Source organism: Chrysochloris asiatica, unplaced genomic scaffold, assembly GCF_000296735.1.
Source record: "Chrysochloris asiatica unplaced genomic scaffold, ChrAsi1.0 scaffold00002, whole genome shotgun sequence".
NCBI classification, from domain to species: domain Eukaryota; kingdom Metazoa; phylum Chordata; class Mammalia; order Afrosoricida; family Chrysochloridae; genus Chrysochloris; species Chrysochloris asiatica.
Genome location: NW_006408520.1, coordinates 7,608,109 through 7,621,261, shown reverse-complemented (window position 1 = coordinate 7,621,261; position 13,153 = coordinate 7,608,109). Strand labels below are relative to the sequence as shown.

General features: G+C 35.9%; 1 protein-coding gene across 1 annotated transcript in view; it reads right to left on the bottom strand.

The window, feature by feature from the left end:
• Positions 1-13,153, bottom strand: part of SASS6 (spindle assembly 6 homolog (C. elegans)) — a 41,214-nt gene that overhangs the window by 4,199 nt on the left and 23,862 nt on the right. The window contains exons 8-14 of the mRNA XM_006830919.1: positions 9,966-10,157; positions 6,604-6,798; positions 6,410-6,499; positions 6,152-6,331; positions 5,545-5,626; positions 4,029-4,165; positions 1,650-1,772 (exon numbers count right to left, since the gene is read on the bottom strand). Of these exons, the coding sequence (XP_006830982.1) occupies positions 1,650-1,772; positions 4,029-4,165; positions 5,545-5,626; positions 6,152-6,331; positions 6,410-6,499; positions 6,604-6,798; positions 9,966-10,157 (999 nt within the window). The remainder of the gene's footprint in view (positions 1-1,649; positions 1,773-4,028; positions 4,166-5,544; positions 5,627-6,151; positions 6,332-6,409; positions 6,500-6,603; positions 6,799-9,965; positions 10,158-13,153) is intronic.

Here is a 13,153-nt window from a genome sequence, read left to right as displayed (position 1 = left end):
GGAAGAGCCCCAATGACATGCACTGGCTAAGGAGCAGCATCGATGGACTCAGCGTGGCAACAGTAGTGAGGCTGGCCCAGGATCGGGCAGGCTGTGTGTTTCGTTCTACTGTACATAAGGTCGCTATGAGTTGGTACCAACTTGATGGCACCTAACAACAACAACAATCTATACTGCATAGTGGTTATGAATCGGGTTGCTAATCTCACAGTCAGCAGTTCGAAACTGCCAGCTATTCTGTGGGAGAAAGAGGCTTTCTACTCCAATAAAGATTTACAGACTTGGAAACCCTGTACAGGGTCACTATGAGCCGGAACCGACTCTATGGCACATAACAACAACAACAATCTATACTGCACGAAATATAGTATAGCTCAGCAATATAGACATATAATTCATGAATAAATAAATATACATGTATTGGAGGTTCAAGTTCCAAATATTTTGGTTTTTTTCACTATAAAGGTCTGACTAAAAAGAAGTACTTGCGTAAGCAACTTAATAGCCAACTGATTCTTACAGTAGCCAAGAACTAATTTGGTAGAGTTTATAAAACTAATTTTAAAGTCTTAAATTTTATTTTTTACTAAAATATTATTTTAAAAAGTATTTGTCTCCACAATTTAGCAAAACAAAACAAAAGCAACAATATGTACCTGAAGTTGGGAATAAAAGAAAGATCAGTGACTAGTGTGGGGAGAGTAGTAAAACCATAAATTAACTGTTAAAAACAAAATAAAAATCTAAGACATCAGTAATGATAATGATGATAAAGAATTAAAACGAATAGAAAAATGCCTTAAAAAATGTATCCAGAGCTGGAGCGACTTGTAGCATGATATTTTAGAGACTGTTACCTGACTGTTCTTGTAATGTGCCATGGAGTCGGGTCCAACTCATAGCGACCCTGTACAGGGTTTCCGAGGCTGTAAATCTTTACGGGAGCAGAAAGCCTCATCTTTCTCCTGTGGAACAGCTGGTAGTTTTGAACTGCTGACCCTGAGGTTCGCAGCCCAATTCGTAACCAGTATGCTACCAAAGCTCCCTGTTACCTGACTACATTTTAGAATTTGCTATAAAACTGCCTAACCAGACTTCTCAATATTGGCCATGCAGTCTAAAAATGTCACCATAGTATAGTAAGCCAGTATTCCTAGGTAGGTTTGACAGTTGTATGAGCGACAAAAAAGAGGAAAAAAGGTAAAGCAATGACAAAAATGGAGAGGCTAAGTGGAAATAAGTAAGGTTAGGTAGTTTAATGTTCAGTTTCTCACAAATTGGAGTCCTGATATGGCTCTGTAGGATAAAGCACTGGACTTCAAGGTGGATTTGAGCCACAAAGTCGGTGATTCAAACTCACCAGTTGCTCCTTGGAAACCCTATACAGGATTACTGAGTTGGAACCAACTCAATGGCACTTAACAACAAAAAATGATATGCAGTACATTATTATATTTCCTGTAAGCATATCTACTGGTCAATAATATTCACTAAAGATGAATACTCAATAATGTATCTATTTAATTGTTATCTAATACATAGCAGCAAATAAAAAAATAGATGAATTTTTTTAATAACGTTGAAAGTATTTTTTATACATGAACAATTTGTTATATTTTTCAAAAAAAGAGCATTAGTAATTTGACTACCTTTGGTCCTGAACCTGGATGGATGGCATTTTTGGCAGATATTGGATGTGGAAAGGTATTCTGAAATACAAATGCAGAGGACACAGGATAACCACAAGATGGGTAAGTCAGTCTACCATCAACCTAAAAATGAAAACAAAAAAAGAAGAAAGATGAGAAATCAGTTCTAATCAGTATTTGTTGATCCTAAAGGCATCAATAAGGAGCTCTGGTAGCGTAGTGGTTACGAATCGGGCTGCGAACCTTAAGGTCAGCGGTTCGAAACTACCAGCTGCTCCGCGGGAGAAAGATGAGGCTTTCTACTCCCGTAAAGATTTACAGCCTCGGAAACCCTGTACCGGGTCGCTAAGGGTCGGAACCGACTCGATGGCACACAACAACAACAACAACAAAGGCATCAATAGTTAATAACACTCAGCAGCCAATTTTATCTGTCATGACACAATAAAACCTTAGTTTAGTATATAGCATAAGACTGGGATGCTTTTGGCCTAGTAGGCTTTTCAGTGTCTGGGCAAGCTTAGAGAAAACAAATCACTGTGTCTGCCTTTGAAATGAATTAAAGGCCTCTGAACTGTCATTGCTTCCTCTAGGCCTTTTATTCCTAAAATGAGGTTAGGGAGAATCAAAGATAAAGAGGCCAATCAGAAATGAAATGGTTTTCTGCCAGACGGAGTAAAAAATAGATCTAGTTGAGACAATGATTTGCTTTGCCACTTAATTTTCAATATAAAGACATCAGTAAGAGCCAATGTCATAGAACAAAGTTCATTTTTATAAAAGGCCAATTTAAACACAAATGTTGATAGGCAACTATACACATCGGTGGCACATGGTAAATATACAGTTTGTTCTGCTACTTATCACAAAAGTTAAACGTGTCAAGTGTTATCAAGTTTACAATTCAGTTCCAAGAACTTTTTTAAAATTTAAAACAATCCTTCTTTAGACATCTGGTGCTACCTGATTTACTAAACATTCAATTAGGCATTTGAATTTTAAACCCTCTGTCAATGCCCTCCAGTCAAAGACTACCAGGAACTCACCTGTAGGTGAACAAACTGGCATTATTGCTCCTTGAAACGAGGATGCCTACACAACACGGGGAAGTTGGGGTATCTCAATAAGTGGGTGTTAAAAGTGAATTACAGAATTTAGGTTCATGTTAATGATTTAGGTTGTTGTTGTTAAAGAGTCTTCTGACCCATAGTGACCCTGTACAGGGTTTCCGAGGAATGGGTGGTGAGCTTGAACTGCTGATCTTGCAGTTCAAACCTACTTTGCAATCTAGCCCATTAACCCACAGCACCACACCAGAACTCCAGTGATTTAGGCAGGGGGACTTTGCTCTGGATTGGATGCTGTTAGGCAGTGGTGATAATTTTCTGACTGGATATCTTAATTAATCTTTAGGTGAAAGGAATGTTATTAAAGACAAAGCTGAAATTATTAAAGAGGCAGAGTCATTATATTAGCCAGGATAGAAGGATACTTCATTATTTTTTGTGGTTTGGCATGTGTTTAGACATGATTATGAAGTTTTATTTATATCTTGATCCATCAGTCACAGAATGGCCTTGCTTGATGTTGATGTTCTGTGAAAATGTTGATGTTCAAGAGGAAAACAGCAAGGCCTAGTTTCAAATGTCAGGCTAGTTCCCGGATGAATTAAGGAATTGCTTTTCTCGTTCTCTTATTTACTAAAAGCAGGAGGCCGAGAAGCGACAACTAGAAAGCCTGTATCTCATAATCCTTTCCTATCAGATTCTAGAAGGAGTTTTGGTAGCATAGTGAGTACGAGTCAGGCTGCTAATCTCAAGGTCAGTAGTTCAAAACTACCTGGGCTCCACAGGAGAAAAATGAGGCTTTCTGCTCCCGTAAAGATTTACAGCCTTGGAAACCCTATACAGGGTCACTATGAGTTGAAACCAACTCCACGGCACATAATCACCACCACCATCACCACCTGATACTAGAAGCCACAAACATGCCAACAGGGTTCCCAACATTCTTCTTCTGAGAGCATTCAGTTTAGGTTCCTTCCTTGAATCCCCAAATATTCCTGAAGTCTCCTGAATGCTTATATATGTTTAAAGTTTTTCAGCATATCTGGCAGTACATTAATTAGTACTAAATGATTTCAATATCCATTAAATAGGCTTACAAAAAAGTGTCTTCATAAGTACAGCCTCTTTGTTAAGAGCAAGTACAATATGGCTACATCCCATTTCTAGTAGCAACTTATACACTAAGTGATAATTGTAGAATCCGACTTATACTAGTACCCACACCTTAAGTTATGCAGATTTCTTAACACTCTGGGAATACTTCTGTTTTAGCATATTGAATGAGCCACTCACATCTTAATTTGAATCTTACCACATTAAGGTTAGGAGAAATTCCACTTCTGATTGTGTTACTGCTAGAATGTATAGGTGGAGTGGTAGAAGGTACCAATGCATCTTGCTTTCTCACTAGTTGGTTTTCATTTAGTTCTTTATTTAGCCACGTGATTACTAAAAAGAAAAACACATTAGGATTTTATTTTACCATTTTGATTTTTATAATCACTTTAAACATTTAACCTGCCTGGACGGGGCTGGTGAAAGGAGATGGGAATAAGACTCTTGTGGTTCAATAGTGGACAATTGCTATCAGGACTGACTGTGAGAGTTGTAAATGTAAAGGTAGATGTTTTGTAACAAAAAGAGGGGCGTGGTTATTTTGCAGTCCAGGAGTGGAGGACCCTGGGGCCATCAAGGGAGAAAAGCAGAGTGTGGGACCTTATCCACAGAAGCAGGGATCCCTCCCAGAGATGGAGGTAGAGACGATGACTTGGAGAGATGGAGTGGCTGGGACTTTGGACTCAGGGAGGAAGAGGGGCTGTGTGCTGACAGCCAGGGACAGGCTTGTAGGGTACACCCTTTGGTTGCTTGATGATTCATGGAGAGGACTGTAATCATTGCAATGAAATGAAATATGATAGGATGAATATAAAGCTGATGTTCTCCCATGTAAACTATCACCCAATTCACATTAAAAACTTTAAAAAAAAAAAACTGAATTGAGATTTTAAAACTACCTTAACCTTATGTTGTAAGGACCAAACTGATTTTGCCTACCTAGAAACTGCTTGACTAAACTCTAGTCAGGCTCAGGAAAGCATTTTAAATAGACAAGGCCTCAGTTATTAGTTCCCTCCAGAGGCAAGGTCAATCTCCATTCTGTACATTAGCCTGAACACGTACTCTAGCTCCAAGAATATGATATATGTATAAATAGCCAGGCAGCTCAAGGCCAGAGGCCAGATGTTTTCCTTTACCCTAGCCTAAGAACAAAGACCACCAGTCCTGACCAATTAAACTGTAACATCTCATAGTTTGCCAATTGTTAACCAATCCAAAGATTGTAAAGCTGAGAAACCTGAGCTGTTTGAAAATTCTATAAAAACCCTGCAGACAATGAATTCGGGGCTCTTTCCCTATTCCGAAATGTCGGATAAGGTTAGAGACCTGGCTCGAGCTTGATTAAACAACCCTTATGTATTTGCATCGGTACACGGCTCCTGGGTGGTCTTTGGGGACCCTGAATTCTGGGCATAACAATGTCACTAAAAAACAATACATATTAGCTGTTTGTCATGATGCCAATATTTTTATACTTTTAAGTTTGGGTTATGGACACAAAGGATATGGTTTTCTTTAGAATAATAAATGTTTACTATAAGGCAGATGATAACAGTTTACTATAGCTAAGACATTAAGACAATATATTTAAAGCAAAGGTTATTTGTATATAGTAAATATTTACCTAGAGACTTTTATGAATTCAAATAAACATTTTCAGGTTTGAAATGAAACTAAAACCTCATTTACATAAACTTTAGCATACTTACACTTTTCATTATTTTTCAGAATCTGTTTGCTTTCTTCAAGTTTTTGAACTGCAGCTTCTAATTGTTCTTGTAATCTGCATACCTGAAATATGTTAATCCTCACAATAAATCAAATACAATAAAGGCTAAAATAAAAACTAAAGAAACTAATTATTATTAATTGACTACTAGTTATTAAATGAAAATAAAGAAATTAGTTCAAATATGTTAATAAAATAATGTACGCATATGTGGTGGTGGTTATGCCATGGAGTCGATTTTGACTCATAACAACCCTGTATAATGTTTCCAAGGCTGTAAATCTTTAGGGAGCAGAAAGCCTCATCTTTCTCTCGTGGAACAGCTAGTAGTTTCAAACTGCTGACCTTGAGGTTTGCAGCCCGATTTATAACCACTACGCTACCAGATTTCCTTATGCATATGTAGATATGCATATATATGCAAATGTATTCAAGTCATAACTTTAAAACTCAAATAGGTTATTAACTTCTGTTGAATTTAATCACATAATCTTTTATTAAAACACAGATCATGCATTCTGTAACTTAAAGCAGAAATCAAAAAAATATACTTTGTAAACAAAAAACACACAAAAAATATTAAATACCTCTTGCTCTTTAATCCGGAGAGACTGTCCAACATCTTGTAATTCCTTTTGTTCCTTTTGCAATTTTTCTTCCTTCTCAGCCAAGAGTTTTTCTTGCTGAATAGTAACAGTATTCTTGAGTTTCAATTTACCCATTAAAGTTTTCAGGTCCCCTTGTAGCTTCTTGATAATTTCATTTGCCTACAAAACAGCTTCATATGTATACCTCAACATAATCCAATGAAATATTAATCTATTAAAATATTTTTAAAAACAAACCTTAAGAAGTTCCGCTGATAATGATTTTATTGTCGCTTCTAGTTTCTCTAGTTGCACCTGACTTTTCTCTCCCTTTTCTTCTAAAGCCACCTGATAAAAAAATTTAAAAACATGAATAATTGGGAATTTGTGTTTGTTGAAGAAAATAAACAGTTGTAAATTGATCATTTAAGATCATAAATCTTAAAGAAGACCTTTTGTTCCTGGATTGTATCAAATGCTTCTTTTGTTCTTAAAACAAGCTGGTCCTTATCCTTGATTTCCTGTTCTAAAACAGCCACTTTTGTTTGTAGCTGATTAATATGCTTTTCTTTCTCATGGCATTCAGCATCTAAGGTAGAATTCTCTCTACGTAAAGAGAGGACTTCTTGTTTAGCACGCTGAAGCTCCTAGAGATACAAAAAAAAAAAAAAAAAAAAATGCTGAAATGATATATTACGAAAAAAGGATACTGGCTGGTAATCTTATGTATAATTAAGCTGTTTAAAATATGAAACAATGTCAGTAACAATTTTAAAGTCTAATATGAGGGCGCTTCAAAAAGTTTGTGGAAAAATGGAATTAAATTGACACTTTATTATAATAAGTTTCAAAATACAAGTGAGTCACAAATCAAGTTTTTAAAAGCCCTATCATGCCACTATTTTAGCACTGCTTCTCAAACTCTGCAAATTGGAATCACCTGGGAAACTTTCAGAATTACTAATGTCTGGTTCCCCAAGAGATTGTTATTCAATTAGTGTAGGTTATGGCATAGGCCTGAGAACTTTCACAAGCTCCCAACAGATTCTGAACAGTAACCATGACCTAGAGTCAGCCAATTATTTTTCTGTTACTTATATACACCAATTTTTTTCTCTAAATAGATTCACAGTTTTATAATTTACTTTCTTCATATAATACATGCTGTTGTTAAGTGCCGTTGGTTCCTATGCATAGTGACCCTGTGTAGGGTCCAAGGAGCAGCTGGTGAGCTTGAACTATCAACCTTGTGGTTGAAAGTGACTTTTCAGTCCAGCGCATTAGCCCTTAGCGCCACACCAGGAGTCAATGTAATACACGAGAGGGCTTCAAAAATTCATAGAAAAATGGAATTAGAAAACAAAGGGATTTTTTTCCATGAAAGTCTGGAAGCCCGCATGTATTGCAAATATCTTTTCATGCCAATAAATATGGTATCATTTCTAGATTTCCTTTTGATTCACTTTTTAAACAGCAACCCTGTATAGGATTTCTGAGGCGTGGCTAGTGGGTTTGAAATGCCAACTTTGAGGCTAGTAGTCCAGTGCTTATCCTACAACGCCACACACCAGGACTCCAAACAAAGAATAACTGCTAATTAAAACTAGATTTTTTCATATTTCTAGAATATATCACTTTTCAACCAGCTAATACTAACCCAAATGCTGCTAGTACAAAAAAATCCAGTAAGTAGTATTCCTAGATAGCTTGGAACAAAACTCTAAAATATATTTTAAAATACTCTAAGAATGGCTTTTGAAGTCACACTGACTTTAACCCAAATTCTGGCTCTTACACTAATTGTAATCTTGGGAATTACTCTCCCTAAATCTCAGCTCATCTACAAAATAGGAATGAAAATATATAATTCATGAAAACTCTTATAAAAATTGCTTAGCATATTGCCTGGCACATAACAGTAATAAGCTATAAATGGAAACAATTACTATTTGTAAGGCACAAATGCCTTGACACCCTGATGGTACAAATGGCAAAGTATTTGATTCCTAGCTGACTAGATGCGATTTTAATTACACAGCGGCACCTCAGAACACAGGCCAAGTGATGGACATCTGAAAGGGCACGGCCTTGAAACACTACACAGTTTTACTCTGCACACACACGACTGCCTACGTTAGAATCAAATCAGTGGCAACTAATAACAATGTCTTAAATTAAACCAAGTTCCCAAACTCACAAACTGACATGAGTCTTATACAAACATAATACTTTGGTTAGATTACATGAAAATTAAAACAACCAAGTACTCTGTTTATATACTGGCCAGGTTCAGGGCTAAGACAGAAGAAATCATCATTATAATAAAGCATTTAGACTACCAAATGTTATGTAGACTGAAGGGTTGGAAGGAATAACAAAGGATATCTATGTTATGAGGACTTGAACATATAATACCAGAAAAAACAAAACCATACCCAAGGCCATCGAGGTGATTCCAACTCATAGCAACCCTAAATAGCGTTTCCAAGACTCTGAATCTTTATTGGAGCAGACAGCCTCATCTGTCTCCCACAGAGCGGCTGGTAGGTTTAAAGCACTGACCTTGTGGTTAGCAGCCAATGATTAACTCACTGCACCACCAGGAGTTGTGCAGAAGTCTTGTGAGCAACAAACAGTGCTAGTGAATGTATTTAAATATGATAACAAAATCTACATAAATATTTTTTTCTGAAAAACCATACAAAAATACTGTCATCAGGAAAGACCAACTGCTAGAAAAAGACATGATGTTTGGTAGAGGGTCAGTAAAAAAAATCTATCTGAGAATCAGGAAAACCTCAAATAGACTGAAGGACACAATAGCCAAATGGAGCTCAAACATATCAAAGGATCATGAGGCTGATACACATAACAGGGCAATGTTTCCTTCTATTTATACATAAAGGGAGCCCTGGTATGACACTATAGGATAAGCACTGGACTGCAAGACACAAGGTCATTGATTCCAACCCATCAGCCATTCCTTGGAAACCCTATTCAGAATTACTTTAAGTTGGAACGGACTCCCTGACAATCAACAGCAACATACATAAAGTATAATAAAACCTACTTGGTAGCAACTAACAATATTGCTAGGGAGGAATCTATCACTACCATGCCAAAGCATCAAGTGATCATACTACCATAAAACATCTTTTGCAGAGATAGCATCCAGAAATACCACTATAGCAAAATTAAAAAAAAATTCCTCTTTGACCTAAGAGAGCAAGATAGTACTTATGACAAGCAAATGAAAGATAAATTTTAATTCTTGCTCTGTCACTGACTATATGATCTTGAGCAAGTTATTTAACCTCCATGTGCTTTACTTAGTTCTATCATCTGTGAAATGTGATTAATAATAGTACTTACCTTAAAGAACTGTTGGAACAATTACATGAGTTCATATATGTAAAGCCCTTAAAACAGTGCTTGTTACGTATCAACTGCTAAGTAAGTGTTAGAATTATCACTGGACACTAAACTTCATATGGATGGCTGATACGCTGAGTAGGCTAAGGGGATGAACCTGCTTGGTTAATACCGAATACCCTATAAGATATAGACACTGAAAATCTGAGGGCTGTGCCAATTAGTTGCTGCTCAAGACTCAAATTTCTGTTTTGAAGTAGGCTTTTTATCAGATTTCAATTTCTCAATTTTCTCTACACTGTTTGATTATCTAACACACAAGAAATTCTTGGATGGTTTGCATCCAGGAAAAGACCACTCATACAAGCAATAAAGTAACTTTGATCAAATCAAAACATTAAGATTTAAACTAATAAAAAACCAAAAATCCATCACTGAGTACCTCTTCAACTCCAGAAAGTTTTGCTTTAAGTTCTCTGATAGTGGAGTCTCCTTTATATTTCCTTTCAGTTAGATCTTTATTAGACGCTTCTAACTCAGACAGTCTGTTTTGCAGCTGGTTGATGTTTCTTTGGTGAAGGATTTCTAAATCTTTTTTCTGTTGCTCATGCTGCTGCTGATATTGAACCTGTGCCTATCATATAATAAAAATATGATGCCAAAATTCAAAGACAAAAAAAACAAAAAAACAAATATAAATAAAGGATTTGAAGGTAAAAAAGGTCTGAATTCTATTTCATAATTATTAAGTTTCCCTATTTTGAAGAGGACCCATTTTCAATCATGGATTTCATAATGAAGTAGTGTCAACAAAGGCAAATTTACCACTGTGATCTTATTCTAATTTCTATTTCTCATAATCTTACTCATATTTAGAAAAAAATGGTCTTCAAGTTAAGGGAAGAATATGATTAAAGAAAAAAATCAAACTGCAGAAAAGTATATATAACATGAAGTTATTTGTGGGTTTTTTTTTTTTAAGAGAGAAAACCATGAAAGGAAATTTTGGTTAGTGCTTTGAACACAATTCAGTTTTTTATAACCACTGTGTATTACTTTTATAATCTGAAACTGTCTTCTGAACAGTATTTTTGCTGTTACCTTAATCTTATACTTAGTAGCTACATCGAACCAACAATAAACTCGAATAGGATTGTGACTTTGTCACCTCTAGTGTCTGTCTGAGTCATACCACAAACAAATAGGCATAATTTTTATTTGATGAATATTATCATCAGATCCTAAATACTTAAAAAAAAAAATACATATGTGAAAAATACAAATAACCTGTAATCTCATCCAAGAGCTTACTCTTAACATTCAGAATTATTCTCTTCCTATGCCTCAGAAACCCTGTTCAGGGTCACTATGGGTCATAACTTACTCGATGGCACTTAACAAATAATTTATATAATTAGATTAGTATTACTAGCGCATACACACACAGATATAAATTTAAACTTATCACATTAAGAGCAAACTATTAGACAGTATTGACTAATTTAGCAGTAGTACCTTCTCACATAAGGAGCTCTGGTAGTGTAACGGTTATGAATTGGGCTGCTAACCTCAAGGTCAGCAGTTCAAAACTACACAGCCCTGGAAACTCTGTACAAGGTCACTATGAAACAGAACTGACTACTCCACGGCACACTACCACCACCACCTTCTCACATCATTAAAAACTATACATATACTTTAATAGCTACAGGTTACCTTCCCATGGCTATTCCATGATTCATTTAATCTCTCCTCTACTATGAATATTTATAATTATATACACTATGAGAAGTTATTTTGTGTAAACACAAATGGCTTACAAATTCTGTTAATACATCTGTCTTTAAGCTGAATTTGTATGTAAGTCAGAACACCTGAGTATGGTTCTTATCTAACCTGTTAGTCAAATGTTTATCTTAGAATATCGTATACCTTCCTAATGCATAAAAACATTAAAGGAACACTTCAACGTACACTGAAACATCCTTAACATAATAATACAATAATAATGTGATATGTGTCTCAAAATAGCATATCTGTCTGTTATTACAAACCATTGTACAAACCAGGCAATCTCGTGTTAGGAACGTCTGATGTACAAACAACCGGTATTTATGAACCTACACCAAAGACAATAATCACAGTGGAAATGGAAAAAGAAGTTTAAAAGACAGCAGATTCAAATGTTTAAAACTAATTCTATCATGTCTTCAGGGAAAAACAAATTCTTCATTATCTGACTATTTCAAACCATAGAGTCAACTGGAAAATATGCTCATTTATCTCGTGCTGAGTGTGTAGTGAAGAATTAACCTTACCAAAAAGAAGTCTTGCATTTGTGCTCACTACTGGAAAGTGATCACTAGACCCCTGGAGTGTCCTCATGATAAGGATGACTTTGCTAGGAATTTGGTCACCAACTAGTCTAATAATATAATGATTTATAATGAAGGTTTCGAGCCACAATGTATCAGTTCTGACCTCCAGAGGAGACTAAAGGCATTGGTTTGACCCCAAAAGAAACTCTGGACAACAAAGGCTTAGGTGAGTTTGTTGTTATTAAGTGCTGTCGAGTTGATTCCTGTACAGGGTTTCCAAGGCTATAAATCTTTACCGGAGCGGAAAGCCTCATCTTTCTTCCGCAGAACAGCTGGTCGTTTCGAACTGCCGACCTTAAGGTTCACAGGCCGATTCGTAATCACTATGCTACCAAAGCTGGTTGGTAATGCTCTGTATATTGTTGTACATAGTGACCTGCAGGAAGTGATGTATGATTCCACGAGATAGAATGACTCAGCATTTGGACCCCTTCTAGATTCTGCCCTATGTGTCTCTCTTCCCTTGGCTCTTATCTTCCAAAAGGTATCTGTTCTCAGCAGCCTAAAAAAAAAGCCCAAGTAATGAATTTAAGATACAAGAAAGGTAGCATTTCAAATTATTGGGTAAAGATGGCAATGTTAAAGAGTATATGACAAAAAATTTGCAACTCATACTGTATACCACAATAATATATTCCAACCCATTTAAAGAAAAGTACAATTAGAAAATTATAAAAGGATTAGAAGGAAATTATTAGAGTACATTTTAAAAATAAATTTGGACTGAGAAAGCTTTTCCAAATGCTTAATGAAATGAAGCATTAAGAGATATAGGAAAAGACTGACAAGTGTTATAACATTCAAGTTAAAAGAACTATATATTAAAAAGATTGCTGGGTAAATGGCAAAGGACAGACTGACAGGAATGTTTATAATACAAATATATGACAAAGATTTAATATCCTTACTTTACAACATTAAGAAATGAAAAAGCAAGTCAAAGAGAAATTATGATATAATCTTGATTGTATCTTGATTATATCAGGATTGTATCAAGATTTATCGAAATTTAAAGAGACAGTATAGACATAAAACCAAACGGCCACCACTCGTCTGTCTGTCGTGCTGTGGTGGTTTGAGTTGCTGTGATTATGAGGGCTCTGCCACCGATATTTTAAATAACCAGCAGGGTCACCCATGGTGGACAGGTTTCAGATGAGCTTCCAAACAAAGACAGACTAGGAAGAAAGAGTGACAAACTACTTCCGAATCACTAGTCACTGAAAACTCTATGAATAGCAGAGAAACACTG